At 45.8% G+C, this 27,943-nt stretch overlaps 1 protein-coding gene across 3 annotated transcripts; it reads right to left on the reverse strand.

Annotated features, from left to right (window-relative positions):
- Window positions 1-27,896, reverse strand: RABGGTA (Rab geranylgeranyltransferase subunit alpha). 3 transcript variants are annotated; one of them, XM_087916655.1, is made up of 17 exons: window positions 27,518-27,896; window positions 26,485-26,540; window positions 26,074-26,184; window positions 23,191-23,315; window positions 22,898-23,085; window positions 21,479-21,676; window positions 15,249-15,332; window positions 14,198-14,280; window positions 14,005-14,106; window positions 10,974-11,079; window positions 10,823-10,874; window positions 6,752-6,840; window positions 5,911-5,999; window positions 3,835-3,951; window positions 1,542-1,655; window positions 342-429; window positions 1-227 (listed from the first exon to the last, which is right to left on the reverse strand). In XM_087916655.1, exons 2-17 carry the CDS (start codon window positions 26,485-26,487, stop codon window positions 79-81), a joined length of 1,698 nt encoding a protein of 565 aa, XP_087772781.1. In that variant the 5' UTR covers window positions 26,488-26,540; window positions 27,518-27,896; the 3' UTR covers window positions 1-78. The 3 variants fall into 3 exon arrangements, with proteins under 3 accessions (XP_087772781.1, XP_087772782.1, XP_087772783.1); XM_087916656.1 differs by having other exon boundaries at window positions 27,688-27,816; XM_087916657.1 differs by lacking the exon at window positions 27,518-27,896 and adding an exon at window positions 27,392-27,515.
- Between the last annotated feature and the right edge of the window lie 47 nt (window positions 27,897-27,943).

Here is a 27,943-nt window from a genome sequence, read left to right on the forward strand (position 1 = left end):
TGGGATGCTTTTAATTGGCAATAAATTAAGGGTCTCCAGCGCTGCTCCCCCCCCCTGCCCCCCCCCACCCCGAGGAAATCAAGTCAAGATGGTGGTCACATTGGGGAGTAGCGTGGCCAGCTCCGACTGAATGCCCGGAATTTGGCACAGGGGGTTTCCTTGAAGGTTGAGCTGAACCAAACCGGGGAACGTGGCCAGACTCCGGAGGGCAGAGGCTCGCTGGATGCCTGACGGACGCAAAATGAGTTAAGGAGGGCTTGGCTCAGAGATACCCCAACCCACCACCTATCGATCATCCCAGCCGCGTTCAAGACAAGGCCTTGTCCCGTTGGCAAGGATACGGTTGTTGCGGAGAGACAGTTCTTCCAGAGAAGGCAGAGGGGGAAGCCCTTCCAGGCTCTCAATCCGGTTGTCATTGGCCTCCATCACCTGGGGAGGGAAAAGCGGAAGATATGTGGAGACCTGCACTTATGACGGTTTGTGTAGCGGTTGCAACGGCGCTGAAGAAAAACGACCGTTTTTCACCCTTATGACCATTACAGCATCCCCGCGGTCAAAATTCGGACGCTTGGCAACTGGCATGTACTTATGACGGTCGCAAAGGGGTTCTGGGGTCTCCTTTTGTGATCTTCCGACGAGCGACGTCAAGGGGAAACCAGATTTGCTTCACAACCAGGTGAGTCCCTTAACCCTGGCAGTGATTCACTTAACAACGGTGGCAAGGGAGGTGGTTAAAAGTGGGGCAAAACTCTCTTAACGACTGTCTTGCTTAGCAACTGAATTTGTGGGCTCTGTTGTGGCCGTAAGTCGAGGACTACCTGTACAGCTCATTCGCTACAGGTAGTCTTCACTTAACAACAGGGACCAGGATTCCCATCGCTAAGCAAGATGGTTGTTCAACGAGTCATGCCCGACTTGATGGCTTTCCCTGTTGTTAAGTGAATCACTGCTGTTGTTAAGTGAATCAAGCAAATCCAACTTCCCCATTGACTTTGCTCGTCAGAAGGAGGGACCATGTGACTGCAACTGTCGTAAGAATGAGTCAGTTGCCAAGAGTTTGAATTTTGATCCTATGAGTATGGGGGATGATGGCTGTAAGTGTGAGGACAGATCCTAAGTCCCTTTTTTCCAGCACCGTCGTCACTCCTTTGAATGGTTGCTAAATGAATGGTTTGTGGCTGGCAGGGGAATTCTGGGAGTTGAAATCCTCACAAGCTGAGGAAACATTACTCTGTATGGAGGTTGAGAACTACGACTCCCAGAATTCCATGCCAGCTAGAAACCGTTCGTTTAGTGACTGGGTTTGCTGGGAATCGTAGTCCGGAAGTTTCTTCTGTCAAACGATCGCTGAATACAGGGAGGCTGCAATGGTCATAACTCTGAGGACCGATTAAGTCTCCCCCCACCCCCCACAGCTGTTGTAAATTTGAACGTTCCCCCCAAATAAACACTTTTAACCTGAGGAGTACCTATACTCAGCCCAGAAAGCAAAGCAGTGGCTGATGGTTTCAAGACTCTGTTGATGGGAGGAGTGGTCTTACCTCGAGGCAACGCATCATGGCCAGTGTTGGAGGGAAGGCTGAGAGAAGGTTATCGGAAAGGTTCAGGTGTGTGACCAGCAACAGGTGTTCCAAGTGGCACAGGCTGGTCAGGCCCTAAGAAAAGCCAAATAAATAAATAAATCAGAATTTCTTACAGTGACTTTAACTGTTGAATCCTGTCCAACTCTTTACCTGACTTTATAGGCAGGTAAAACCTACTCACCTGTCAATCATGGCTTCTTTCAGTTGCTGGCATGCTTTTAAATGTTTTTAATATCAATATTTAATAGTTTTCATATTTTTAACCTCAGATGCAGGCAAATTCTCTCTTTTTTTCAATCCTCTTTCATTCTCAAATACAGGGAGTTCTTGACTTAGGACTCGTTTAGCGACCGCTTAAAGTCACCGCGGCGCTGAAAAATGTGACACGACCATTTTTACAAGTTCCCGTGATCAAAATTCCAGGCGCTTGGTTCATATTTAAGATGGTCGCAGCGTCCTGGGTGGGTGTCTATGTCACCTGATTCCGTTTTGCGACCTTTACAACGGCGGTGATTGGCTTCCCAGCGGTGGCAAGAAAGGGCGTGGAACGAGGCAGAATTCACCTCACAACTGCCTCGCTCAGTGTTGGAAATGTTGGGCTCCGTCGCGGACGTAGGTCAAAGCCTACCTGTATTGCACGAGGCTGAGGTTTCCGGGGATTGCAACCGACGTGAGATTTGTACCCAGCACTAGTGACTGTTTTAACTTGGGAGAAAAATAGGTATAGAAATGTCAGAAACGTGATCTAGGGTCTCCCGCTTGGGCAGGGAGTTGGACTAGATGACCTACAAGGTCCCTTCCAACTCTGTTAATCTAAATTTACAAAAAGCATCGGGAAACCAACAATAAAATTAGCAGGATGAGGCCAAGGCCTTCGTCCAAAGCCTTCTGTTTCTCCTTCCACAATTATGAGATTTTTCACCCAACCAAAGCAGTCCAAAAATTGACTTTCCACCCCGCAGAACTTAAGTCTGGTTGGCCCCCAAGGGAGAAAAATGGGTGTTTTATTTTCAGGCCAGGCCCTTTGTATTGGCCAACATTCCTAAACTGGGCCCACTTCATCTCTTCCTTTAGCTTATGAACCAATTTTTTTGGGAGCCACAAAAGGAGGAAGTGGCTGCCAGGTTTGCTGACATCTGTAGTAGCTCAGTTTTTGTAAACAGGAGTCCTGGGTTTGAGCCAGAACCAAAATAAACCTGTCACTCTCTCTCTCTGGTTGTGTATTGTGTGCAGAAAGGTGAGGAATACAGCTAGCCTTTGACTTATGACTGTTTGTTTCAGTGAAATTACAGCAGCACTGAAAAGAAATGACTTGTGGCCGTTTTTCACACTGACCACTGTTGTGAAGGGAAACGACCACCCCCAAAGTCAAACTCAGAACTAGAAAAGAGCTGGAAGGGACCTTGGAGATCATTTAGTCAAGCAGGAGACCCTACATCATTCCAGACAAGTGGTTGTCTAAGTCTCTCCTTAAAAAAACCTCCAGTGATAAAGCACCCACAACTTCTGGTGGCAGGGTGTTCCACTGGTGAGTGGTCCTCCCTGTTAAGAAGTTTGGAATGGAATGGAATGAAGGAGATTTGATCATGTGGTTCCTCAAGTCATGTGATCAAAAAAAAATAAAGGCCTGAGAACTAGCATGTATTGACAGTGCTTGCCGCATCCCGGAGCTGTGTCCCATGATCAACTTTAATGTCCTTGTCAAGTGAAGTCCACGGAGAAGGCAGATTCGGTTCACAATCGTGTGATGAACTCACAACCACAGGCGTTCACTTAACAAGAAAGGTCATTAAAACAGGGCAAAACCCGCTTAACAACTTTCTTGCTTAGCAATGGTAAATTTTGGGCAGCCGTAAAAAATCGAGGAATACCTGTTATCCGGAGCTCCCTTGGCACTGACAAAAATATCCCATCGGTCAATTACAGAAGGCAGCTTGACTTGGAAGAGCTGACATCCTACCACAAGGCATTTTTAACACCATCAAACAACCACATCTGTCCATCCTAGGTCCTTGGGAAGGACTGGATAGGTGGATAAAAATTCCAAATCCGGTCTCAACATCTGGGTGGCTCTTTACAAAGTGTGAAGAGATACTTCTCTTCCGTTTTGATAACCCCAAGAATTAACCAGGCGGTCCTGTTCCTCACCATTTTCCGAGGATGCTCTCTAGAAGTTCACCTGGTTCTTAGATCGGCCCACCTGCAGGGACCCCTCCATCCCTCTCATTCCCGGCTCTCCTCGCCAACTTACCTTCTGGGACAGGTCCACCACCCGCGAATCGGCATATTCCATCTTGAGGACGCTGTTCTCAATCAGAAACTTGCTCCGGAGGTCGTTGAGGTATGAGGAGCGCATGGGGTCTGCGGCCTGATGAAGGAAAGATGGGGTTGGGTGGGTGAGCGCAAGAGCATCATCGGCTTGGTAATCAACAAGATTGACGTGGGAACGTATCCAGGTGGATCGTTTTAGTATAAAGATATAGCAGGGTTTTTCATCCTTGGCAACTTTTAAGAGGGGTGGGCTTCAACTGCCAGAATTCCCCAGCCACTGTGTTTAAAATGGGTGGAATCCATGCTTTTAAGATGGGTGGACTTCAACTCCCACAATTCCCTAGCTACTGTGCTTTAAAATGGGTGGACTTCAATTCCCAGAATTCCTCAGCCAGCATGCTTTTTTTTTTCCAAGATGGGTGGACTTCAGTTCCCACAATTCCTTAGACACTGTGCTTTAAAATGGGTGGAATTCATGCTTTTAAGATGGGTGGACTTCAACTCCCACAATACCCTAGCTACTGTGCTTTAAAATGGCTGGACTTCAATTCCCAGAATTCCTCAGCCAGCATGCTTTTTTTTTCAAGATGGGTGGACTTCAATTCCCACAATTCCTTAGACACTGTGCTTTAAAATGGGTGGAATTCATGCTTATCAAGATGGATGGACCTCAAGTCCCCAAATTCCCTAGCTATTGTCTTTAAAATGGGTGGACTTCAACTCCCAGAATTCCTCAGCCAGCAAACTTTTAAGATGGGGGGGAGGACTTCAATTCCCAGAATTCCCTAGCCACTGTGCTTTAAAAATGGGTGAACTAACTCCCAGAATTCCCCAGCCAGTTTGATTTAAGATGAGTGAACTCCAAGGAAAAAGCTCTTTCTTCACTTTGTTGAAGTCAAGATTTTTTATGTTTACCACATTCCCGCCATCTATTAAGAAAGTTACCACCCTATCATAAAATGTTGATAATGTGGTTTTTGTCCTTTATCCCTGCTGAATTCTGGTAAATCCTTCCTGGCTGGGGAATTCTGGGAGTTGAAGTCCAGATAAAACACTGCAGTCACAAAACCTTTAAAAAAAGAAATCTGAGATCTTTGCTCAAATGAATTTGTAAGCCAAGGATCTTTTGCAACTACCCCCCCCCCCATAGAGATGTATGAGTGAGAAGAAGAAAGGTTGGCTGAAGAAAGTAGGGCACCTCTGCACATGCTCAGGGGTGCTGTTGTTGCCAGAAGGCATCCCACAGAGATAAGGTTGGGACCGGGTGGCTTATTTGTGGCTTTTTCTAGCCTGGTCCTCTTGGGGTGCACTGGGAGGGCAGCGACCCAAATCCCCAGCTGCTGAGGCAAAAGGTTGCATCTGTTCTGACCCAGGCTTCCCAAAATGACTAAGCAGACTCCTCATGCCAAAAAAACCCACCCTTTTTATTAAGCTAATGTGAATTCCTATCGTTCGCATCCAGCAAAGTCCGAGCGAACAGTCTTTCCAGGGTGAATTACAACCACAGACCTTTATCAGGCTTGGAGAGTTGCCAGGCCGATATCTTCCAAATGCCACACTGTAATAGCAATTACTTGGCAAGAAGTCAGGAACAGATCTTTACCCTAATGAATTGAACTAATTGTCTCCTGCAAACCCCACTCCCCTTTCACCTCCTCTTTATTCCCTCTGGGAGGGGCCATTCACCGTCCACCTGTGCCCTTACTCATGAGTCGACCCTTGTTCCTTAACTGTTCCCTTCTTCTGGCAGCTCTGTGCATGTGCACACTGAGAACAGGCTCCAGCTGTTCTTCTTCCCCACTGATCTTCACCTCCAAAGGTAGCTGGTAATCGTCAGACAGCCCTGGCTCCATCTCTGCTTCTGACGCAGAGCCCTCGTCAGAGCCTTCCCCAGACTCCAGGACTGGCCCATGTTCCGCCCCAACCTCCTCACTGGTTCAAGTGTGACGCCAGCTCTGCTGGCCCCTGTCGGGCCACAACAGAATGCTACCCGCGCAAGATTAGCTTCCGAATAAAGTGTGAGTCACACCAGATCTTGATGTCTCGCCAAACTGACCTTCAAGGCAGCGAAGTAGCGGAGTGTCTCTTGCTCGTAAACCAAAGGATCCAAAGCCCTCATGAGGAGGATGATAGTTAGGAGACACCCTAAGAGGGGAAGGAAAAAAAAAGGTTTAATCAAGCTACCACCAACTCAACTCAATGCCGCCAATTCATTCGCGAAAACTTCCTTTATTCTGCATATTTTTCTGGGTGAACGAGAGCGGCAGGGAAGCGTAAAACAATTTAGCTGCCCACCTACCCTAATTCTGTGGCTGAGAGGTCCCACTAAAAAAATCCCTTTGCATTTAATGTTTCCCTCGATCACCTGTTTATAGGTAGTCCTCGACTTACGACCGATGTTGGGAACAAGAATTTCCATTGCTAAGGAAAGGGAAGTGAATCACGCTTGACTTTACAACCTTTTGCTTGCCTCGTGAATCCCGGAAGTCGCTAATTGAAACATGTGGTCGTTAAGTGAATCCGGCTCCCCCCCCCACTGACTTTGCTGTGACGGAAACCAGCTGGGAAGGTCACGAATGGCGATCACGTGACCCCGGGACGCGGCAATCGTCATAAATAACACACTCGAATTATAATGGGGAGACCGTGGGTAGGTTGTGACGGTTGCAAGATCGAGGACCGATTGTAAGTCATTTTTAACCGTGTTGTTGTAATTCTGAATGGTTGTAAGTCGAGGAGTGCTTGTATCTTTCAAGTTGATAGTCCTGAAGGATGTTGTTAACACTGGAGGTGCCCCTCTAGAGGTTCTATAGGCTGACAGGTTTAATTTTAAGGACTAGTAACTTAGGAAAAAGATTTGAGGCCGCTACTGAGGCCTCTTCTGGGGGCGAACCTACACTTGTTCTCCGGCTCCAAGGCCTGCAGCTCCTTGCAGGATTCCAGCTCCGACTGCAGCACCGTTGACTTTTCGAAGGAGAGTTCGCACCTGGGGCAGGAGAAGGAGGCAGGAGGTCAGGAAGGGAGCGAAAACAAGGCTTTTGGCCACAGGGAAGGGAGGAAGGAGAAAGAGAGAGAGAGAAGAAAAAGAGGGAGGAACAAAGGAAGAAAGGAGGGAGGGAGGAAAGATGGAAGGGAGAAAGGAGGGAGGGAGGGAAGTTGGATAGGAAGGAAAGGAAGAAAAATGGAGGGAGGGAGGGAGGGAGAAGGGAGGAAAGAAGGAGGGAGGGAAGAAGGATAAGAAGGAAGGAAAGAAGAAGGAGAGAGGAAGGAATGAAGGAAAGATGTGAGGAAGGGAGAAAGGAGGGAGGGAGGAAATACAGGAAGGAAGGAAAGGAGGGAGGAGGAGGAAAAATGGAGGGAGGAAGGATGGAGAAAGGAGATGGGAATGAGTGAAAGGAAGGAAAGGACGAAAGATAAGGAAGGAAGGAAGAAGGAAGGGGAGGAGGAAGGAAGGAAAGGAGGGAGGAGGAAAAAGGAGGGAGGAAGGATGGAGAAAGGAGATGGGAATGAGTGAAAGGAAGGAAAGGACGAAAGATAAGAAGGAAGGAAGGAAGAAGGAAGGGGAGGAGGAAGGAAGGAAAGGAGGGAGGAGGAAAAATGGGGGAGGAAGGATGGAGAAAGGAGATGGGAATGAGTGAAAGGAAGGAAAGGACGAAAGATAAGAAGGAAGGAAGGAAGAAGGAAGGGGAGGAGGAAGGAAGGAAAGGAGGGAGGAGTAAAAATGGAGGGAGGAAGGATGGAGTAAGGAGGTGGGAACGAGAGAAAGGAAGAGGTAGCCATTACGAGCCCCTCTCTTCCACCTCATTCACTCAAAGTCTGATCACAGTCAATTAAACAGGTAATAAACAGATAAACCCACTTCCGAAAGACACCGCAAAACAACGCGTTCTTGCTATTCACAGAAAACTAGCAGAGAGAGAGAGAGAAAAAAGCTTTAAATTCCCTTTGCCCGGGGAATTCTGGGCCTTGAAATCCACCCACGATGGCTGGGGAATTCTGGGAGTCAAGTCCACCCATCTTCAACGCTGCCGAGGTGGAGAAACGACCCCTTCCCTGCCAGACCCCCTTATTTTGAAGCTCTGAGGGGGCCTGCAGCCCCTGCCTCTTGCCCCCCCCACCTCCACTTTTCAGTGTAGTATTGCTGGGGGGAAGGGAACGATACCCAACCCGAACCAGCTCACCCCGCCCTCCTTCCCCCATGGCGTCAGAGGCGGTGAGAGCACCGGGCAACCTGTTCACCCCGGCATCGCTCATTCCTTGCGTGAGTCAGGGCGAGCTCAGCGCTTCTTCGGCTGAAGGGAGCCTGATGCGTGCCCCAAAAATAGGTTGGCCCGTAAATCATCCCCGCTGACTCCGTTTCCCCTTTGGCCAGCTCACAGCAAGATCTCGGTTCCGCCCCCGGGGCCGAGATCGAGTCCTGGATTTCCCAAGAATGGAAGGAAAGCAAGGAGGGTCGGGTGGAGAAGGGGGCAGGAGGAGGTTGTGATAATGGAGAGGAAACGAACTGGATAATCGGTTCCCCTTTTCTTTTTTTCCTTCCCTTTTTTCCTTCCGTCTCTCCCCGATGCTCCTTCCTTCCTCTTTCCCGCCTTTTCTTTTTCCTTCCTTTCTTCCTTCTTGCCTTTTCTTCTTTTCTCCCTTCTTTCCTGCCCTCTCTCCCGTAGTGGCTCCTTCTTTCCTTCCTTTTCTTTTTCCCTTCCTTTCTTTTCTCCCTTTCCTTCCTTCCCCTCTCGTCTTTCCTTCTCTTTCCCATCTCTCCATCCTTCTTCCTACCTTTTTTCTTTCCTTCCTTTTCTCCTCCCTCCCTTCTCTCTCTCCATGCTTCCTTTCTTCTTTCCCTCTCCTTCCTTTCCTTTTCTCCCTTCTTTCCTTCCCTCTCTCCCCAGTCGCTCCTTCCTTCCTTCCTTTCTTTTTCTCTTTCCTTCCTTCCCCTTCTCATTTTTCCTTCTCTTTCCCATCTCTCCTTCCTTCCTTCCTTTCCTTATCCTCCCCATCTCTCCTTCCTTCTTCCTTTTTCTTATTTTCTCCTTCCCTTCCCTCTCCCCATGGTTCCTCCCCTTCCCTTCCTTCCTTCCCTTCTTTCCCTCCTTCTCCCCTCGTTTTGTTCCTTTTTCCTATCTTCCTTCCTTCCAACTTCCCTCCTTCCCTCCCTCCTTCTCCTTCCTCCCTTTCCTACTAGAAATTAAGAAGAAATTTCCACTGACAGTGAGAACAATTAATTAGTGGAACAACTTGCCTCCAGAAATGGCAAATGCTCCAACACTGGAAGTTTTTAAGAAGATGCTGGATAATCATTTTGTCTGAAGTGGTGTAAAGTTTCCTGCCTAAGCAGGGGGTTGGACTAGAAGACCTCCAAGGTCCCTTCCAACTCTGTGATTCTATTCTATTCTACTGCTAAAAAAACTGGCAGGGAGGTGTGTGTTTGGGTAGAATGGAAGGCAGAGTCGTCCATCGGCCACTTTACGCTCTTACTCGGAATACAAGATATACAGGTGGTCCTCAACTTATAACTGTTCACTTAGTGACCAGTCGAAGTTAAAAGGGCAGTGAAAAATGTGACTTATGATCATTTTTCACACTTCACGACCGTTGCAGCATCCCTATGGTCACGGGGTCAAAATTCAGTTGCTTGGCAACCGATTTGTATTTATGATGGCCGCCATGTCTCAGGGTCACATGATCCCCTTTCGCGACCTTCTGACGAGCAAAGTCCCTAGGAAAGCTGGATTCACTTAACAACCTTGCGACTCACTTAAGAACTGCCGTGACCCATTTAACAACGGCGGCAAGAAAGGTCGCAAAATGGGTGAAAACTCACTGAACAACTGTCTCCCTCAGCAGCGGAAATTTGGGGCTCTGTTGTGATTGTTAAGTCGAGGATGACCTGCAGGATCAACCAATGGGTGTAGATCGTTGTACAACAGTTTGTGTTGTGTTCTTTGCTGTTGTACGTTGCCAAGATTTATTGCCGTGACTGAGGCTTGTTACATGGGGATTAGCTACCTGTCTTCCACACAGCAGCTTTTGAGGTGCTAAGTAGAGATTAACATACCTGTTTCCTCCATTAAGAAAAAACAGGGAGTCACATCAGCATTGAGAAGATTTGTATCCTAAAGCGGTGTTTCTCAAAACGCAGCAACTAAGGTGGGTGAACTACAACGCCCAGAATTCCCTAGCCCACACGGTGGACTTCAACTCCCAGAGTCCCACCAGCGAGTATTGATGGACTTCAACTCCCAGGATTCCCCAGCTAGTATGGGTGGACTTCAACTCCCAGAAGCCATGAGCCAGCATTTGGACTTCAGTTCCCAGAATTCTCTTGCTAGCATTGGGTGGACTACAACTCCCAGAATTCCCTAGCCAACATTTGGACTTCAACTCCTGGAAGCCATGAGCCAGCATTGGGTGGACTTCAACTTTCAGAATTCTCCATCCAGGTTGGGTGGACTTCAATTCCCAGAGTCCTCTAGCTAATATTTGGTGGACTTCAACTCCCAGGACTCCTTAGCTAGCATTGGTTGGACTTCAACTCCCAGAATTCCCCAGCCAGCATGGATGGACTTCAACTCCCATGGTTCCCCAGCCCAACTCTCAGAATTCATTAGCCAGGATTGGATGGACCAACTCACAGAGTTCCCTAGCCAGCATTTGGACTTCAACGCCCAGAATTCATTAGCCAGCGCAGGCAAACTTCAACTCCCAGAGTTCCCCGGGCCACGTTCTGGGAAGCGCTTTGCCAAGGCAGTTTCCATCCCATAAATTAGGAAAAACCCACATCTGCTGAGAAACCAACCAGTTAACCACTTCCTTTCGTTGACCCTTCGCCTCCCTTCCTCAATGCTCCATCTGTCAAACTCTGGCCTGCGTTTTTCCCCGAGATCCCTCCCCAAGTCGCTTCTCCCTTGTTTAGCGTGTTGTGTGAACCCAGCCCAAGGCCCCCATCCTGAGATTTTGGCCACCTCCCTTACCTGAACACCTGTTCCTCTGTCACCGAATCCTGGTTCCAGCAGTCCTTGTGGCCTGCGGAGGGGAGAGGGGGGGGGGAAGAGGGTCAGGCATCCGGCTGCGGATGCAAGGAAAATTGGGGTTGAGGAGGATTAGGGGGTGCGGTCACATCACCTTTGAAGAGGACGCATTCCTTCTGCACGTGTCCTTCGGCCCAGAGGACGCGAAAGGTGTGTTGAGGCCAGTGGTCGTTGAGAGCAGAGGTTGGCAGGTCACACAGCTGAGAAAATGGCCCGATTTAAGGAAAAACAAACCAGAATTCTGGAAAGAGGATAATACTGCTGCCTGGACCCCTCCCTTTTTTTATTCAGGCAGTCCTCGACTTACGTCACTTCGTTTAGTGACCATTTGAAGTCACAGTGGCATACAGAACCAAGTGACTTATTGGGTGTTTTTTCCACCCGCACTTACGGCCATTGCAGCAATCCCCATGGTCAGGTGATTCAAATTCAGACGATTGGCAAATTACTCGTATTTACGATGGTTGCGGTGACACATGATCCCTTTTGTGACCTTCCGACAATCAAAGTCAAGGAAAGCCGGGTTCACTAACTTAAAAGCCGCATTGGTTCACTTAACGACCGTGGCAAGGAAGGTCATAAAATGGGGGCAAACCTCCCTTAACTGCTTAGCGATGGAAATTTTGGGGCTCCATTGTGGTTGTACGTCGAGCATTACAATCGCTCCTTCCTCAAATTTGCAGCCCTCATATTTCTGCTAAAATCGTCATTTTAGATTTTCTAGATCTGGGGCTGGTTTCTGAACCCCCAGGAAAAATAGAATAATACTAATTTTATTGTCACTTTGAATGTACGCATACATTAAAGCAAAATTTAATTGCATATAGCTCTCAAAGGGTCACCACCTCCAATATACACTGCATAATATAACAGAATAAATACAGATAAATATAGAATTATGCATATACCCACATATATTACCATGTTTCCCCGAAAATTAAGACAGTGTCTTATATTATTTTTTGCTCCAAAAGACGAAATAGAGCTTATTTTCTGGTTAGGTCTTATTTTGGGGGAAATACAAGTCTAAATGAATCAGTCTTAAGATTAACTGGGGCTTATTTTTGGGGTAGAGCTTATATTACGAGCATCCTGAAAAATCATGCTAGGGATATTTTCCAGTTGGGTCTTATTTTCAGGGAAACAGGGTATTTTCCCAATTTCTATTTTCTTCTCCTTTTTTCTAACACATAATAAAGCAACCACTTAAAAAAATCTACATCTATCCATCATTTCTTGCCCTTTTTAGAATTTCAACTCTTATTAACTTTTTGGTGAATTTTTCCTGCTTCTCCTCTGGTATCTTGTAACTCCTTTTTATCATGTTTATTTAAATATTTTCCTCTGCCACAGCATCTATCTCTCACTTTTGAATCCCTAGAGCTCTCATCCACAGTTCTCCAATTTTTAAGAGCCCATTTTTTTAAAAAAAAAAAATCCATTTGTTCCGTGTTAGAAATGATTGCTATCGCTTTCCATCTCTTTGTCAGCTTGTATCATTTTTGGAATTATTTCCTCTATTCTCGGTATTATATATGACCAATGTACAGGTAGGCTTCAAATTGCCACCATTTGTTTACTGACCAAAGTTACAATGGCACTGGGGAAAAAAAAAGGTGATTTACAACAGGTCCTCGCCTTTACAACCATCGCAACGTCCTCACAGTCATGCGATTAAAATGGACATCCAAGTACAATGGCAGGAGCCCAGGGTCACAAGATTGGCATGGGTGACCTTGCCAGCTGGCTTCCAACAAGCAAAGTCGAGCTGGATTCGTTTAATGACCGTGCCATTTACTTAACAACGGTAGTGATACGCTTAGCCTGTGAACAGACAGCTTGAAAATTCTTTACTATCAAATGGATCAGCTGCCTCTTTGCTGGACCGCGCCAAGTTTGTTGGACGCACGAAGCAAGCTAAAATACACAAAATGTGGGTTCAAAATAGTAATTAATCGCCACGGTTGGAACTTCCTTTGATCCTACACATTCCTCTGCAGGAATCTTGCTGAACAGACTCTGTGGGAATTCTTTTTTTTTTCATTTTAGGAAAACCCTAAAGCGATGTTCACCATTTTAAGAGAGATAGACTTCAACTCCCAGAATTCCCCAGCCAGGATGTCCATCCCGCATCAGGTAACTCAGGTTTACAAACTCTGCCTGATTTAATCTCTTCCCAACTCCTTTTGTTCTTTTGATCTTCCATCTCTCTTCCCAAAATGGATCTCTCTTAAACTGGTCTCTGGAGAGCAATTAAATCCACCCTAATTCTCTAAGATACAAATTAAAAAAACTCCTGGATTTCTGCAAGGCACAAAACAGCCCTTGAGTGTAAGCCTACAAGTGGGCAGGTAATCCTCGTCTTACGACCGCAACTGAGCCCCAAACCCCCTACTGCTAAGCAACCCAGTTGTTAAAGTGAGCTTGGCCTCATTTTACGACCTTCCTTGCCACCGTTGTTTAGTGAATCACTACAGTTGTTTAGTAAATCCGGTTTTCCTGTTGACTTCGCTCGTCAGGTGTCGCAAAACGGGATTGCGTGATTTCCCCGGGACAGTATGACCGTCATAAACATGAGCCCGTTACCAAATCTCCCAATCTGAACACATGACCATGGATACAATAGAGTTGGAAGGGATCTTGGAGGTCTTCTAGTCCACCCCCTTGCTCAAGCAGAAGCTATATGATTTCAGGTGGCTGGCTAGTTTCTTTTTAAAAACTTCCAGTGTTGGAGCAACCACAAGTTCTAGTGGCAAGCAGTTCCACTGGTTAACTGTCTTCCCTGTTCGGAAGTTTCTCCTTAATTCCAGGTCGCTTCTCTCCTTGCTTAGTTGCTAACCATTGTTTCGTGTCCTGCCTTCTGATGCTTTGGAGAATAAATGGATCCCTGAGGTAACTGCAATGGCCGTTAGGGGTGTAAAATGGCCGCCATTCACTTTTTTCACTGCTGCTGTAACTTGGAACGGTCGCTAAACAAGTAACTCAAGGATTACTTGCACAGATGTATTTTTAAAGGCAGCCTGGATACTTTATGCATACATTAACTAAAAGAACACCCCCATTTGTTTCTCTGCTCCCCGATTCATCAATGGCTCATCTTTGGCCAACTGAGTCTCAAAAGATACCCACATATAGCCGGGTTTATTTTTCCCATCCGGAGTGCGCCAACGGACTACCAGCGGAGACTCGTCTCCGAACACAATGAGGTCATGTGAGGCCGGAGCCACCTAAAAAAAGGAGAATAGGAAACGGTCGCCACAGCCAGCAGACTTCTGAAAAAAAAATTTTTTCTTCCTCTTGAGAGTCTTTGGAACTCACCGCCACGGGATGAGAGAAGGCTACCGCCAGGGAGGTGTTTTCCCTATTGACGTAAACGCAGCGGATGGTTGGCTCGGGATCCCCTAAGAGTGGGAAACAAAGGCATCCATACAGGGAGTGGAACATGGGTTTTGTTAAAACGCCTCCCGTACTGGAAGCGTTCTACAGAGGTTGTGGCGCTTACTTCTTGGAGAATTTTTAGCTGTCGGGGGAATTCTGAAAGTTGGGATTCCCCGGTCTTTCAAAAGTCTTTAAATTCAGGGGAGCGTCAATAAAACAGAATATTTGTAGGACAGGGTTGAACTGCGGGTGACCTAATTGCAGGCGTTTCATGACCCAACTGGGGAACATCAATAGTGCTGAAAGGGCATGGGTCCCCAAAGGTGCTTTTTCAAGAGGCAAGTGGACTTTTTTTCGTTTTTCTTTGAAGACGTTTCGCTTCTCATCCAAGAAGCTTCTTCAGTTCTGGCTGAATGGTGGAAGAGGGAAAGACTGATATTTTGCAGTCATCTGGTTGTTGGTACTCTCTCTGAGAATGGCTGAAGCCACTGGGAGGTTTATCTTGAAAAAGCACCTTTAGGACAACCATGACTTGGATGACTGAGAATCTCCAGAGACAGAAGGGAGTGTTACAAGGGAGTAGAGTTTTTGGAATGAGGGAGATGGAGGAAGAGAAGGAGGAGGAGGAGAATTGTGGGGCCCTTGGTAATCTCTGCACTTGATGGTTTCCTTGCAGACATTTCATTAACCAACTAGGTAACATCATCAGTGCTTGTAGGTAATGCTACACTGACAATGTTATCTAGTTGGGTCATGAGATGTCCGCAAGGAAACCACCAAGCCTAGAGACCACCAAGGACCCCACCAACTCATGTCTCCCAGCCTCTAATATCCTCAGCAGATGATTTTGTGGGGGCAGTCTTCATTGATCTCGAGATAAATCCTCCCTCTCGCCCCCTTCCTATCCTGGGGAAGCCTGAAACAATGCCCCTCCCCAGAATCTGCCTTAAGGTGAATTCTCCTGAAAGCAAAATGGCCGCTTGGCTCCTACCTCTTCCCAGAAGCCATCGGTGATAGAACCAAGCACTCTGATCGTTCGGGTCAGTGAAGAAAGCATTTTGCACCAGGTCCAGCTCTGAAAGAGAGAAGATTTGGTAAAATGTCTTTAATCTTGCTCCCAAATATTTTTCATGGTTTATATTGTGCTTTTATGATGTTTTAAGCCGCCTGGTTGCTTGACAATGAGATGGGAAGCATATAAATTTAATTAAATAATAATATTAATATTATTAACATCAACAATAATAAAAAATATAGAGGGTTAGAACAGGAATTCTTGGCATTTGCCAAGAAATGGCTGACATTTATGGTTAAAAACAAGAAGAGGCATCCATTTACATTTTCACATCCAAAATGCTGCATTGGAAGTAGTTCTAGCAAATCCGGCACTGAAAAGTGACTTAACAACCGGTCTTCGCATTTATGACCGTTGTAATTCTGGGATCATGATTTGGATGCTCGCAACTGGCATGTACTTATGACGGTTGAGGCATCCCGTGTGTGTGTGTGTGTGTGTGTCACGTGATTGTTATTTTTGATCCTCCCAGCCAACGGGGAAGCCAGCAGGGTTAGGGTGTTGTCTCGCCTAATGACTGCTCCACTTAACGACCAATTTTCCACTCTCCAATTTTGGTCATAATTTGAGGACTACCAGTATGGCAGCTGACTTTTAACCCAGCGGGAAAACCTGGTCTAGACTGAACTTCAAGATGAGTTCTTCCTCCGGCAAGGAAAGAGACAAAGTTTAATTTTATTTAACAGAATAAGAGTTGGAAGGGACCTCGGAGGTCTTCTAGTCCAACCCCCTGCTCAGACAGGAAACTCTATCCCGTTTAAACCTTGTCCAATCTCTTCTCAAAAACATCCAGTGATAGAGCACCCACAACTTCTGGTGGCAAGTAGTTCCCTGAGTTAATTGTTCTCACCGTCAGGAAATTCCTCCTTAATTCCAGGTTGCTTCTCTCCCTGGTTAGTTTCCATCCATTGTTTCTTGTCCTGCCCTCAGGGGCTTTGGAGAATAAGTGGACCCCCTCTTCTTTGGAGAAGCCCCTCAAATATTGGAAGACTACTGTCATGTCTCTCCCTAGGCCTTCTTTTCATTAAACTAGACCAAGGGTCTTCAAGTATGACGGCCCCTGAACTAGCCATGCCCAGTTCCTGCAACTGTTCTTCATATGTTTATCCTCCACTCCAATCTTTGTTGCTCTTCTCTGCACTCTTTCTAGAGTCTCAACCTCTTTCTTAACATCCTGGATGTAGTATTCCAAGGCCTTATAAAGTGATATTAACACTTCACATGATCTTGATTCCATCCCTCTGTTAACGCAGCCTGGGACCCCATAGGTCCTTTTTGGCAGCTGCAAACTTCCTTCGATACCTCTTGCTGGTGGGCACCCCCAAAAGACCACGTGGATCGTGGTTTGTTCCGAGCTGAGCCTTCCTTTTTTCTTGCCTATAATGAAAGCACCACACCAGACCAACAACAACAACAGCAGACAGGTAAAAATGCTCCAGGGATAAAAAAAATAATGGAAGCGTTATAAGTGCACCGTTGATGCCAAGGTTGGCACCAAGACCGGTTGCTATAGTGGCTTTTGCAAACAGAAACCACTCAACATATTTCGATCGTGACCAGGCAGGTGTGGCTACCTTAGTTTGGGTTCTTTCGCTTATTTCTAAAGGGGCTGAAAAGGGGAGTAATAAAGAAAAGGAGGAGGTTAAAAGGGAACTTGTCTCGGAAATCATCGCTCTCTCTGAAAAAAGGGCTATGATTAATTACCTTTTAGTGTTCTCCTTCTCCAAAGGAATTTGTAAAGTTTATTCTCTGTTTATTTAATCTTCTGCAAACGTTATTATTATTGTCTTTGGAGAGGGGTTGGCTAAGAGGTGAAGCAGGCTCCACTTACATTCATCGGACTGGATTCCTATCGGCAAGGGGTGCCCATGTTTTTGAGACGGGGGGGGGGGTTTAAATTGGCATAAAAGGAAGAGGAGCGGAAGAAAGGCAAAAGATGGGAAGGAAGGAAGGAAGGAAAAAAGCAAGGAAGGAAAAAAGAAGGAAGGAAGGAAGAAGTTAAGAGAAGAGCAGAGAAGAGGAAAGAAGGGAAAAAGAAAGGAAGAAGGAAGCAAAAAGAAGGGGAGAGGAGGGGAAAGGAAGGAAAAAGAAAGAAGAGAGGAAGAGGAGAAAAGAGAAGAGAAGGAAGGGAAAAGGGAAGAAGTTGAGAAGAAAAGGAGAGAAGGGGAGAGGAAGGAAGGAAGGGAAAAAGGGAGGAAAAAGAAAGGAAGAAGAGAAAAGAGAAGAAAGAAAAATGAAGAGAAGAAAATGAAGAGGGAGAGAAGGGGAGAGGAAGGAAGGGGGAAAAAGGAAGAAGTTAAGAACAGAAAAGAGAAAGGAAGGGAGATAGGCAGGAAGGAAGAAAAAGAAGAGAGGAAGAAGAGAAGAAAAAGAAGGGGAGGAGGGAGAGAAGGAAGTTAAGAAAAGAAAAAGAGAGAAGAAGGAAGGAAAGAAGGAATGAATGAAGGCAGGAAGGGAGGAAAGAAAAAAGAGAGGAAAAAATTAAGAAAAGGGAGAGGAGAGGAGAAGGAAGGAAGGAAAAAAAAAGAAAACCAAAAGGAGAAATGAAGAGAAGAAAAAGAAGGAAGGAAGGAAAGAAGGAAAAAACAACAGGTGGTCGTTGACTTAAAACCATTCATTCAGCCACCAAATTTACAAAAGCACTGAAAAAAAGTGATTTATGACCAGTCCTCCCCCTTATGACCGGCACAGCATCCCCACAGTCAAGTGCTTAAAATTCAGGGGCTTGATAACTGGCATGTATTTATGACAGTCACAGCGAGATCCCCCCTTTTGTGACCTTCCCGGCTGGCTTCTGACAGGCCAAGTCCACCGGGGAAGGCAGATTCGTTTAACGACTGCACAATTCATTTAACAACTGCTGTGATTACTTCATACCCATAGCAAACAAGCTCCCTCATAAAATCAGGTGTGACCTGCTTAACCACGGCAGTTGTAAGTCAAGGACTAGCTGTATTACATGTTGTGAAGAAAGCACGGAGGTGAAATAGCCTGTGTGAAGGCTGAACCGGGAAATAAAATAAGGAGTGATTTCCTCCCTGGAAAACACTTTTGAGGGGAAAGAAAAACTAAATTTCAGCTATGAGTTTCATTGCCCACAAATAATCTGTGAAGATAACAATGAGAGGAAAACTCCCTTCCTACAGTTATTAACCAGACATTTAACAGAAAAACAAAATTTCCCCTCATCTTTCAAAAAGGAATGTCCTGATGAAGTCACTCAACGCTAAATGGGATAAAGGAATGTGTCCAAGAAGAAGATTTATGGCACAATTAAATGAAGGTACACCATCATGAAGAGAAAAATAAAAGTTTGGGTTTCTTCGGATGACGAGGAAGAAGAAAGCGAACGAAGCTGGGAACTGTGATACGATCGGCTGCTTTTGGGAAGGTTTGGCAACGACAGCTGGCATGAGCCTTCAATCATGTTTGGCTTCCAGAGACTCAAAAAAAATTCAAAGATTCAAAAGAAAACCAAAAAGAAGCAAAAATGGGGTGAGGTGATGATCGAGAGAGAAAAGAACGCCAGTTAAGAAATATGATTTACAGCTATGTGAAAAAGTCCTTGCGTGCTTTCAGTTTTGAAACTGAAATTTGCTTGCTTAATCGACTTTTTAAAGTCTTTTTAAGGTTTTGAGCGAGTATGTGCTAAAACAAACACAGCTTGCATTTTTGAGAATGTTAGGATCGAAAGTAGCCAATCAGCAACGAGTTTTGGATGACCAATCAAAAATGCACAGAGGCTAAATCTAGGAGCCAATCAAATTTAAATTTAAATCGATAAATTTAATTTAGCTCTGGCTGCGGGTAAGGATGAAGGCCTTTGCTTTCACCAGTACTGAGCAGCGGCATTGCATCATTGTGCTTCATGAAGACGGTTACTCCTGTATAGCCAAGAGAGTGAAATGTCATTGCACCACAGTGAGCAGTGAGGTTGAAAAATACCAAATAACTGGTTCAGTTGATGACAGGCTCCGCTCTGGAAGACCAAGAAAGTCGACAAAACGGCAAGATCGGGATCTGCGAACACATTTTGATGACTGACAGGAAGCTCACCTCACCTCAGATTACAAGACTTTGGGGTGAAACGTGATGTAAAAGTGTGCACAAGCACAGTGCATCGCAGACTGCTTGCCAGAGGCCTCAAAGGTTGCAGGGCTTGAAATAAACCTTTGCTCAAAGACGCTCACCGCTCTCGTCGACGTGCGCGGGCCAAGAAGTATGCCAAGTGGGCCAAGGTCATCTTCAGTGACGAGATCAATTTCTACTTGACTGGGAATCAGTGCAATAAGTAGGTCAGAAGATTTCCAGCCGAAGAATTTAGGCCATGCTGTCTGAATCTATCTGAAGCATCCATGGCATGTGAAGATCCGGGGCTGCTTCTGGTATTGGTCAGATACAAAAATTGCGCAGGGAATCATGAATTCCAAGCAATATGTTGAAATCCTGGAAAAGACCACGCTTCCTTCAGCTCAGCAACTTGTCGGGAAGGACTTTTACTTCCAGGATGACAACGCTCCTTGTCATCGAGCCAAGTCCGTCCAGCAGTGGATGAAGAAGCATGGTGTTCGACTCCTGGATTGGCCTGTCAGAACCTGGATTTGAACCCCACTGAGAACTTGTGGGCCAAGATTGGTTACGAAATAAACAAGAAGCATCCGAAAACCAAGCAGGAGCCGGTTGAGTCCATTATTGCAGCCAAAGATCATGTGCAAAGGCTTATACAGTCTATGCCGAAGTGATGCCGCCTGGTGATAATCAATAAGGGCTGGCCAATTTTATATTAGTAACCACGTTTGGTTACCTATATGGTCCTTTTCAGGGCCACAGACAATAAAAGTGTTAACAAAGCACTAGCATCGGCCTTAGTAATTGCAACACGTATACCACTGGGTATGCATAAATTAATCTGTTTTCATAATTGTTAAGCATGCACTGTAATGAAGTAAGAAAATTTACAATCCCTATCCAAACAGCACCAAGTTGCAAAATGCTTATGCTTTTCACTTAAAAACCACCAGTATTTATCTAAATATAACAATACTTGCAGTTAGCGTAAAATATCATAAAATCAATGGCCTATCCTAAAAATGTTGTAAACCATAAAGCATGCAGGACTTTTTCATACAGCTGTATTTTCATCTGGAGAAGCAGCAAGCAATGAGCACGGGGAAATGGATGGGCCATTTTAGACCAATTCCTCAATCTCATCTACATTTAAGGCCTTTGTAGCTCAACTATATCTAACATCTATCTAGGTGTCTATCTGTCTACCTATCATCCATCCATCGATAATTCTGTATCATCTATAAACTATCTACTTGTTTATCTCTCTCTCTCTGTTTCATATATATACGTATGTATGTATGTAAAATAGACATACACACAGAAATATCTATCTATATAGATCTATCTCTCTCTGCACACACACATATCTGTATCATCTATAATCTAATAATCCATCTCTTTTTCATCTATCATCTATGTCAAAAATACACAGTATGTGGGTATGTACATAATTTCGTATTTATTTATTCATCTATCTCATCATATTTATGTAGTGTATAGTGCAGGTGAACCTTTAAGCTGTATGCAAAGAAACTTCATTTTAATGTATGCTGATTAGTGTACATTCAAAGGGAAAAGAAAGTTAATCTATTTCTATTCTATTTGTTTGCATCTACCTACCTACCCATCCATCCAATTTTATGTATCTGTCATCTATCATCCATCCATCTATCTATAATTCTATTTCATCTGTAAATTATTTATCTCTCCCTCCCTCCATCTACCCATCTATCTATCTCTATTTCTATATCATTTACTGTATAATCTAATAGTTTATCTCTCTCTATCATCTAATTGTTTGTATCTACCTACCCACCCATCTTGTCTGTGTCTGTCTGTCTGTCTGGCCAACACCTATGGACTTGAACTACCAGAATTCCCCAGCCAAATGAAACCGAAATCCATTTCCCCTCCAGCTTTCAGCCATTCTGAGAGCGTTTTGTCCAGCACCTGGTAATGCGGTATGGTATTTCTTCTCCTCCTGGGGAGACCAGCCCCCCTCTCCACCCCTGGACCTCTTATAAAGGGGAGGAGGGGGGGGTTTCCCCTCTCCCAACCTATCCATTCCCCATTCCCACCTTTCAGAAGGATTTCCTCTGTGATCCGTCCTTGGTGCTGGGGGTCAGGGTACAGCTGCGGGAGAAGGAGGCTGCGATAATGCCAGGAGGAATAATTGGAGAAGTTCCGGGTGATCAGCCTGTCACTGAAGGCCAGCTCATCCTGGGGTAGCACCTTGGATCTCTGCACCACGAAACGCCGGTAGTCCCAGCAATGAACTGCAGGGGGCACCACAGAGAAGGGTCGACACTTAAATTGGACCACCAACCAACCCTCCATCTCTCCTTCTATTCCTCCAACATGGCGACTTTTAAGACCATGCGGACTTCATCTCCCAGAATTCCCCCAGCCAGAGAAGAATTCTGGGAGATGAAGTCCGCATGTCTTAAAAGTCACCATGTTTGAGAAACGCTGCCTTTATTTTATCCTGTAGGTCAGCCTTCCTTAGGCATGCTGGGTTCCAGCTCCAGGAAGGACAGGAAAACTTGCATTAATTGGCTAAGATTGTTTGTAAGCAGCCCAGAGTCATAGATAAGAGAATGACAGCTATGTAAATTTGAGAAAGAAAAAAGGAAGGAAGGAAGGAACAAAGAAAGAGTGAGAGAGAGAGAGGAAAGAAGGGAGGGAAAGGGAGAAGAAGAAAGGGAGGGAGAGAGAGAGAAGGGAGGAAGGAAAGGAAGGAAGGAAAGAAGGAAGGAAGGAAGGAAGGAAGGAAGGAAGGAAGAAAGGAAAGAAAAAAGATAGATAAGAAAGATAAACAAGAAAGATAGAAGGAAGGAAGGAAGGAAGGAAGGAAGGAAGGAAAAAGAAAGAAAGAAAGAAAGAAAGAAAGAAAGAAAGAAAGAGTGTGAGAGAGAGAGAGAGGAAAGAAGGGAGGGAAAGGGAGAAGAAGAAAGGGAGGGAGAGAGAGAGAAGGGAGGAAGGAAAGGAAGGAAGGAAGGAAGGAAGGAAAGAAGGAAGGAAAGAAAAAGATAGACAAGAAAGATAAACAAGAAAGATAGAAGGAAGGAAGGAAGGAAAAAAGAAAGAAAGAAAGAAAGAAAGAAAGAACGAAAGAAAGAAAGAAAGAAAGAAAGGGTGGCTGAACACCTGATGTGTTTCTGTGATGATTATGTTTGTCTGAATGGTAACCGGATGCTTTCAGCTAACTGTGGCTAGATAAACCAGGTTGGGTCAACATGTTAGAATAGAATAGCAGAGTTGGAAGGGACCTTGGAGGTCTTCTAGTCCAACCCCTTGCTCGGGAGGTTGGAAACCCTGCACCATTTCAGACAAATGGCTGCCCAATCTCTTCTTAAAAACTCCCCGTGTTGCAGCATTTGCAACTTCTGGTGGCAAGCTGTTCCACCGGCTAGTTGTTCTCCCTGTCAGGAAATTTCTCCTTCATGCCAGGTTACGTTGCTAGTTATGTTGCAAGGGAAAGAAAAAAAACTACGCACAATTTCGCTCGTCAATCTCCAAAAATTTGCCGCACAGCCCCAGTTCCTTGGCCCAGTCCGGTTCGGGCATGTGCTCCATCACCCAGCAACGATGATGCCAAGTGCCGTAGGATTTGGGGTTCACCCTCAAGCAGCACTCCAGGAAGGCAAGCTCGGCCTTGCACAAGGCTTGCATCTCTTCTGGGCTCCTGGCAGGAGATGGAAAGGATGACAGGTTGACTTCGACCCACAGGGAGACACCCCCACCCACCCCCCAGGTCTCCTCTTTGCACACCTGGCCCCTCCTTACTCACTCCTCCTTCTCCAGGTGCAGGAAGGTCTCTCGCCGGAAGTTCCAGAGCGTGGCAAAATCCGGATTGGCACCGAGGACTTTGTTGCTCAGCTCCAGGCCTTCCCTGTCCAGCTGTCCCAGTTTCCTCTGAAGGAGAGAGTTAAGATGGCGGTGTCCAAGACGCCCCCCCCGCCCCCCAATTTCTCACGAAGGCCTTGTTTGCCCAGCCAGGAAGTTGGGGGGGGGGGAAATGGGGTCCCCTTGATTGTGTTTTCACTCTTAGGTACTTTAAGGTGTGGAGTTGAACAGGAAGGAAGGAAGGAGGGAGGGAGGGAGGGAGGAAAAGGAAGGAAGGAAGGAGGAAAAGGAGAAAGGAAGGAAAGTAGATAGGTAGGAAGGTAGGTGAAAAAGAAGGAAGGAGGGAGGGAGTAGACAGAGGGAAGGAGGAAGAGAGGAAGGAAGGAAAGGAGGGAGGAGGGAAAAGGAAGGAAGGAAGGAAGGAGGGAGGGAGGGAGGGAGGGAGGAAAAGGAAGGAAGGAGGAAAAGGAGAAAGGAAGGAAAGTAGATAGGTAGGAAGGTAGGTGAAAAAGAAGGAAGGAGGGAGGGAGTAGACAGAGAGGGAAGGAGGAAGGGAGGGAGGAAGGAAAGGAGGGAGGAGGGAAAAGGAAGGAAGGAAGGAAGGAGGGAGGGAGAGAGAAAAAGGAAGGAAGGAAAGGGGAGGAAGGGAGGCAAAACGGGAAGGAAGGAAGGAAGGAAGGAAGGAAGGAAGGAGGAAAAGGAGAAAGGAAAGTAGATAGGTAGGAAGGTAGGTGAAAAAGAAGGAAGGAGGGAGGAAGGAGACGGAGAGGGAAGGAGGAAGGGAGGGAGGAAGAGAGGAAGGAAGGAAAGGAGGGAGGAGGGAAAAGGAAGGAAGGGGGAGAGAGGGAGGAAGAGAGGGAGGAAGGAAGGTAGAAAACAGAGAGACAGAGAAGGAAGGGAGCGAGGGAGGGAGAGCGAGGGAGAGGGGAAGGAGAAAGGAAGAGAAGGAAGGAAAGAAGGGACAGAGAGAGGGAAGGAATGAAGGAAACAAGGATTGAAGTGGCATCAATTATAAATGATTACAATATGTTTTCCCTTCATTGTATTTCTGGTCAAACACAATTGAACAGGTAATGAACAGGTAAGCGCCCTTCTGAAAGATATCGCAGAATTGCACAATACATTCTCGCAATACTCAAAAAACCAGATTGCATTGTACAAATTGTTGCCAAACCTTCGGTCAAAGGCTGTTGGCAGGTCATGTTGCCCTGGTCCCTTGCCCTGGGTCCATTTGGGGCCAACCATTGTTTTGCATGTTTTGAAAAAATCAATTTGCCTCCAAGGGCTTCAGATAGCACGCACACCTTTTTCTGGAACTTTCTGGGAATGAGTTGAAAGATGAAGGTTTGGGCAGGCAAACATTAGGCCCCTTAAAGCTTTCCAAAGCCCTTTATAACTATGTTTAGGCGTTTGTTCAATGCCAATAAATTGTGTGGCCTCAAAATGGCAGTTTGCTAGCAAATCTGGGCAGTGCTACCTATCCATCATATTCACCTGTTAATCATATCCACCATATCTGTGTCTGCCTTCTATATATCTGTCTGTCTGTCTGTCTGCCTGCCTGCCTATCTATCTATCTATCCATCCATCCAATCTATCTATCCATCAACTCTATCCATCTTATCTATCTATCTATCTATCTATCTATCTATCTATCTATCTATCTATCTATCTATCTATCTATCTATCTATCATCTCTCTCCAGCCATTATATCATATTTCTCTCCATTCAGCCATTATATGTCCATCCATCCATGGTATGTATGTATATTTGTATGTGTCTCTGCCTGCCTGCCTGTCTATCTATCTAACCATCCACTATCCATCCATCCATCCTCTCTATCCTTCCTTCCTATCATCATCTCTCCATCCAGCCATTGTCCGTCTATCCATCCATTGTATCTATGTATGCATGTATGTATGCATGTATGTGTCTGTCTAATCTATCTATCTATAATCTCTCTCTTCATCCATTCATTATATATCCATCCATCAGTCCGTCCATCCATCCATCCTATGTATAAATGCACGTGTCTGCCCGCCCATCCATCCATCCATCCATCCATCCATCCATCTATCTATCTATCTATCATCTCTCTCCAGCCATTATACCATATTTCTCTCCATTCAGCCATTATATGTCCGTCCATCCATGGTATGTATGTATATTTGTATGTGTCTCTGCCTGCCTGCCTGTCTATCTATCTATCCATCCATCCATCCTCTCTATCCTTCCTTCCTTCCTTCCTATCTATCATCATCTCTCCATCCAGCCATTGTCCGTCTATCCATCCATTCTATCTATGTATGCATGTATGTATGCATGTATGTGTCTGTCTAATCTATCTATCTATAATCTCTCTCTTCATCCATCCATTATATATCCATCCATCCATCCTATGTATAAATGCATGTGCCTGCCTGCCTGCCTGCCTGCCTGCCTGCCTGCCTGCCTATCTATCTATCTATCTATCTATCTATCCATCTATCTATCTATCTATCTGCCTATCTATCTATCTATCTATCTATCTATCTATCTATCTATCTATCTATCTTATATGGATCTATGGATGGATGGGTGGATGGATGGAGAGATAATCGATAGAAAGATATCATTCCACTCACCCATCCCAACACCAAGGGTTCTTCAATCGAGCGAGAAGGGCCAGGATTTTGAAGGCAAGATGTCACAACCCAAGACCTTCCAACCCAACCCAAGACCTTCCAACCCAACCCAAGACCTTCCAACCCAACCCAAGACCTTCCAGTATCTTTTTTCTTCTTCTCCCAGGAGCAAAAAACAGAGCCCCAGCCTCGTGTCTTTTACCTTCTCAAAGATGGCCTTGGTGACCGTCACATACTGGTGGAGCTTCTTTTCCCGTTCCAGGCGTTTGGCTTCGGCTTGCTCTTCCGTCGTCTTCACCTTCAGCCTTCCGTGCTGGGGGGGGGAGGGAGGGAGGGAGAGGGAAACCGAAGAGAGGCAGTTGAAGATGAGAGGTGTTGCTTGGGGGAAGCAATGAGGAAAATCAGGAAGGATCCATCAAACGACTAGAACTTGCAAACTTTTAAGACTTGTGGACTTCAACTCCCAGAATTCAACTCTTTCCATTCAGCCATTATATGTCCATCCATCCATCCATCCATAGCAGCATAGCTGACTGGAGAATTCTGGGAGTTGAAGTCCACAACTCGTAAACTTGCCAAGTTTGGAGACCACTGGATTAGACAGAAAACTCACCATCTTGACCGACTCCGAAGAAAAGAGGCGAAGAATGAATCGTCTATCCTAAGAAACTGAAAGGAGATAAAGAAATCTCAGTGATGTTTGCAGGTCAACCATCCAGCAGACAAGCTGAGGATTATGGGAACTAGGGTCCTAAAGAGAAGAACAAACTTGGGGATCTGACGCAGTCTTGACCTTTCAGATGAGACATCAGGTTTACAACAAACCGCGCCATTTTTTTAAAAAAGTATAATTTTCCAGTTTTCAATTTCCCAGCAATTCGAGTTCCCTCCCCGTTTGATCTTCCCACCAAGCCCAGAAACTTGACTGAGCTTAAACATGGCTTGTTTGTGGTTAGGGCCTGAAAGGAAAGGTGGAACCTGGTTTTTTACAATCTGGTGAGAAATCTGGTGCAACTATTATTATTATGCAAATAGATTTCCTTCCAACAACCTCACAAGTGAAATTCAGGAGCAATAAAAAGATGCCTCCTATTGGTTAATTTGGGCGTCTTAACATCTTTTTTTTTTTTAAATCCAAAAATCTGAAGCTGGTTCGCTTCCCATAATGCATTGCCCATCATTGGGGGGCATTGTGGGAAATTTAAAAAAATAAAGAAAAGAAACTGGACTAGACCCAACCAGGCGGCAATCCTACCCCAAGGACATTGCCCCAGGCTCCTTAAACCCCAGATATTGTAGCTAGATTTGTGTTACACCTAAACCAGGTTGCAAACGTGGTTTGATCATTTATCCAAGCTCAAGCCACTGTTTTGGGTTCAACCATGTTCAACCAGCCAAGCATGAGTTCAGCCAATCGTGGCTTCTTCAAGAAATGCAAAACATGCACAGCCTTAAACCAACATGCACACACGTTCCCTTTAGCACGTAAGCTTTTCGACGGGCTCAGAAAGCAAACATACTCGAACCAAACCTGGGGGCGGTAGTTTGAGGGCCCCCTACTCATTTTACCTTCATGCACAATCCCCCCCCGCCCCCCAATTGCCTTTGCATTAATGCACAATCAGCTACATTCAGAGAAGCCTCACCAATTCCTTTCCTAGTTCCTTCCCCTCCAAAAAGCCGCGAAGTGGTCTCTCCCGGAAATGTCTACATTGATTTTCTACGGGGCGAGACCATTCGGAACGCACCCGCGGGGGTGTAGAAGCGAAAAAGAGACGCAGGCTAATCCTAGCAGCCCCTAGGGGGCGATACCAACCGGACGGTGAGGAAAGAGGGGGATACGTGGAGAAAATGAAATCGGTCGGTGCCGAGTGGTCTCGTCCGCAGGGATTCGGCGAGCAAAACGGGTCCCTTCGGGCGAGTCCAATTGAGGGAGAGAGAGGGGAGATACGGATGGGAACTACCATTGATGTCCGAAGGCTATCGAGTTGAAACCTCCCGGCGGGACGGAGCGGTCTTGTTCTTAAAGGGACAGCCTCAGTTTTGAATTGTACAGATAGTGCTCTACTTAC

This window comes from Pseudonaja textilis, chromosome Z (genome assembly GCF_049901715.1).
Source record: "Pseudonaja textilis isolate UNSWEBS1 chromosome Z, rPseTex1.2, whole genome shotgun sequence".
In the NCBI taxonomy this organism is placed as follows: domain Eukaryota; kingdom Metazoa; phylum Chordata; class Lepidosauria; order Squamata; family Elapidae; genus Pseudonaja; species Pseudonaja textilis.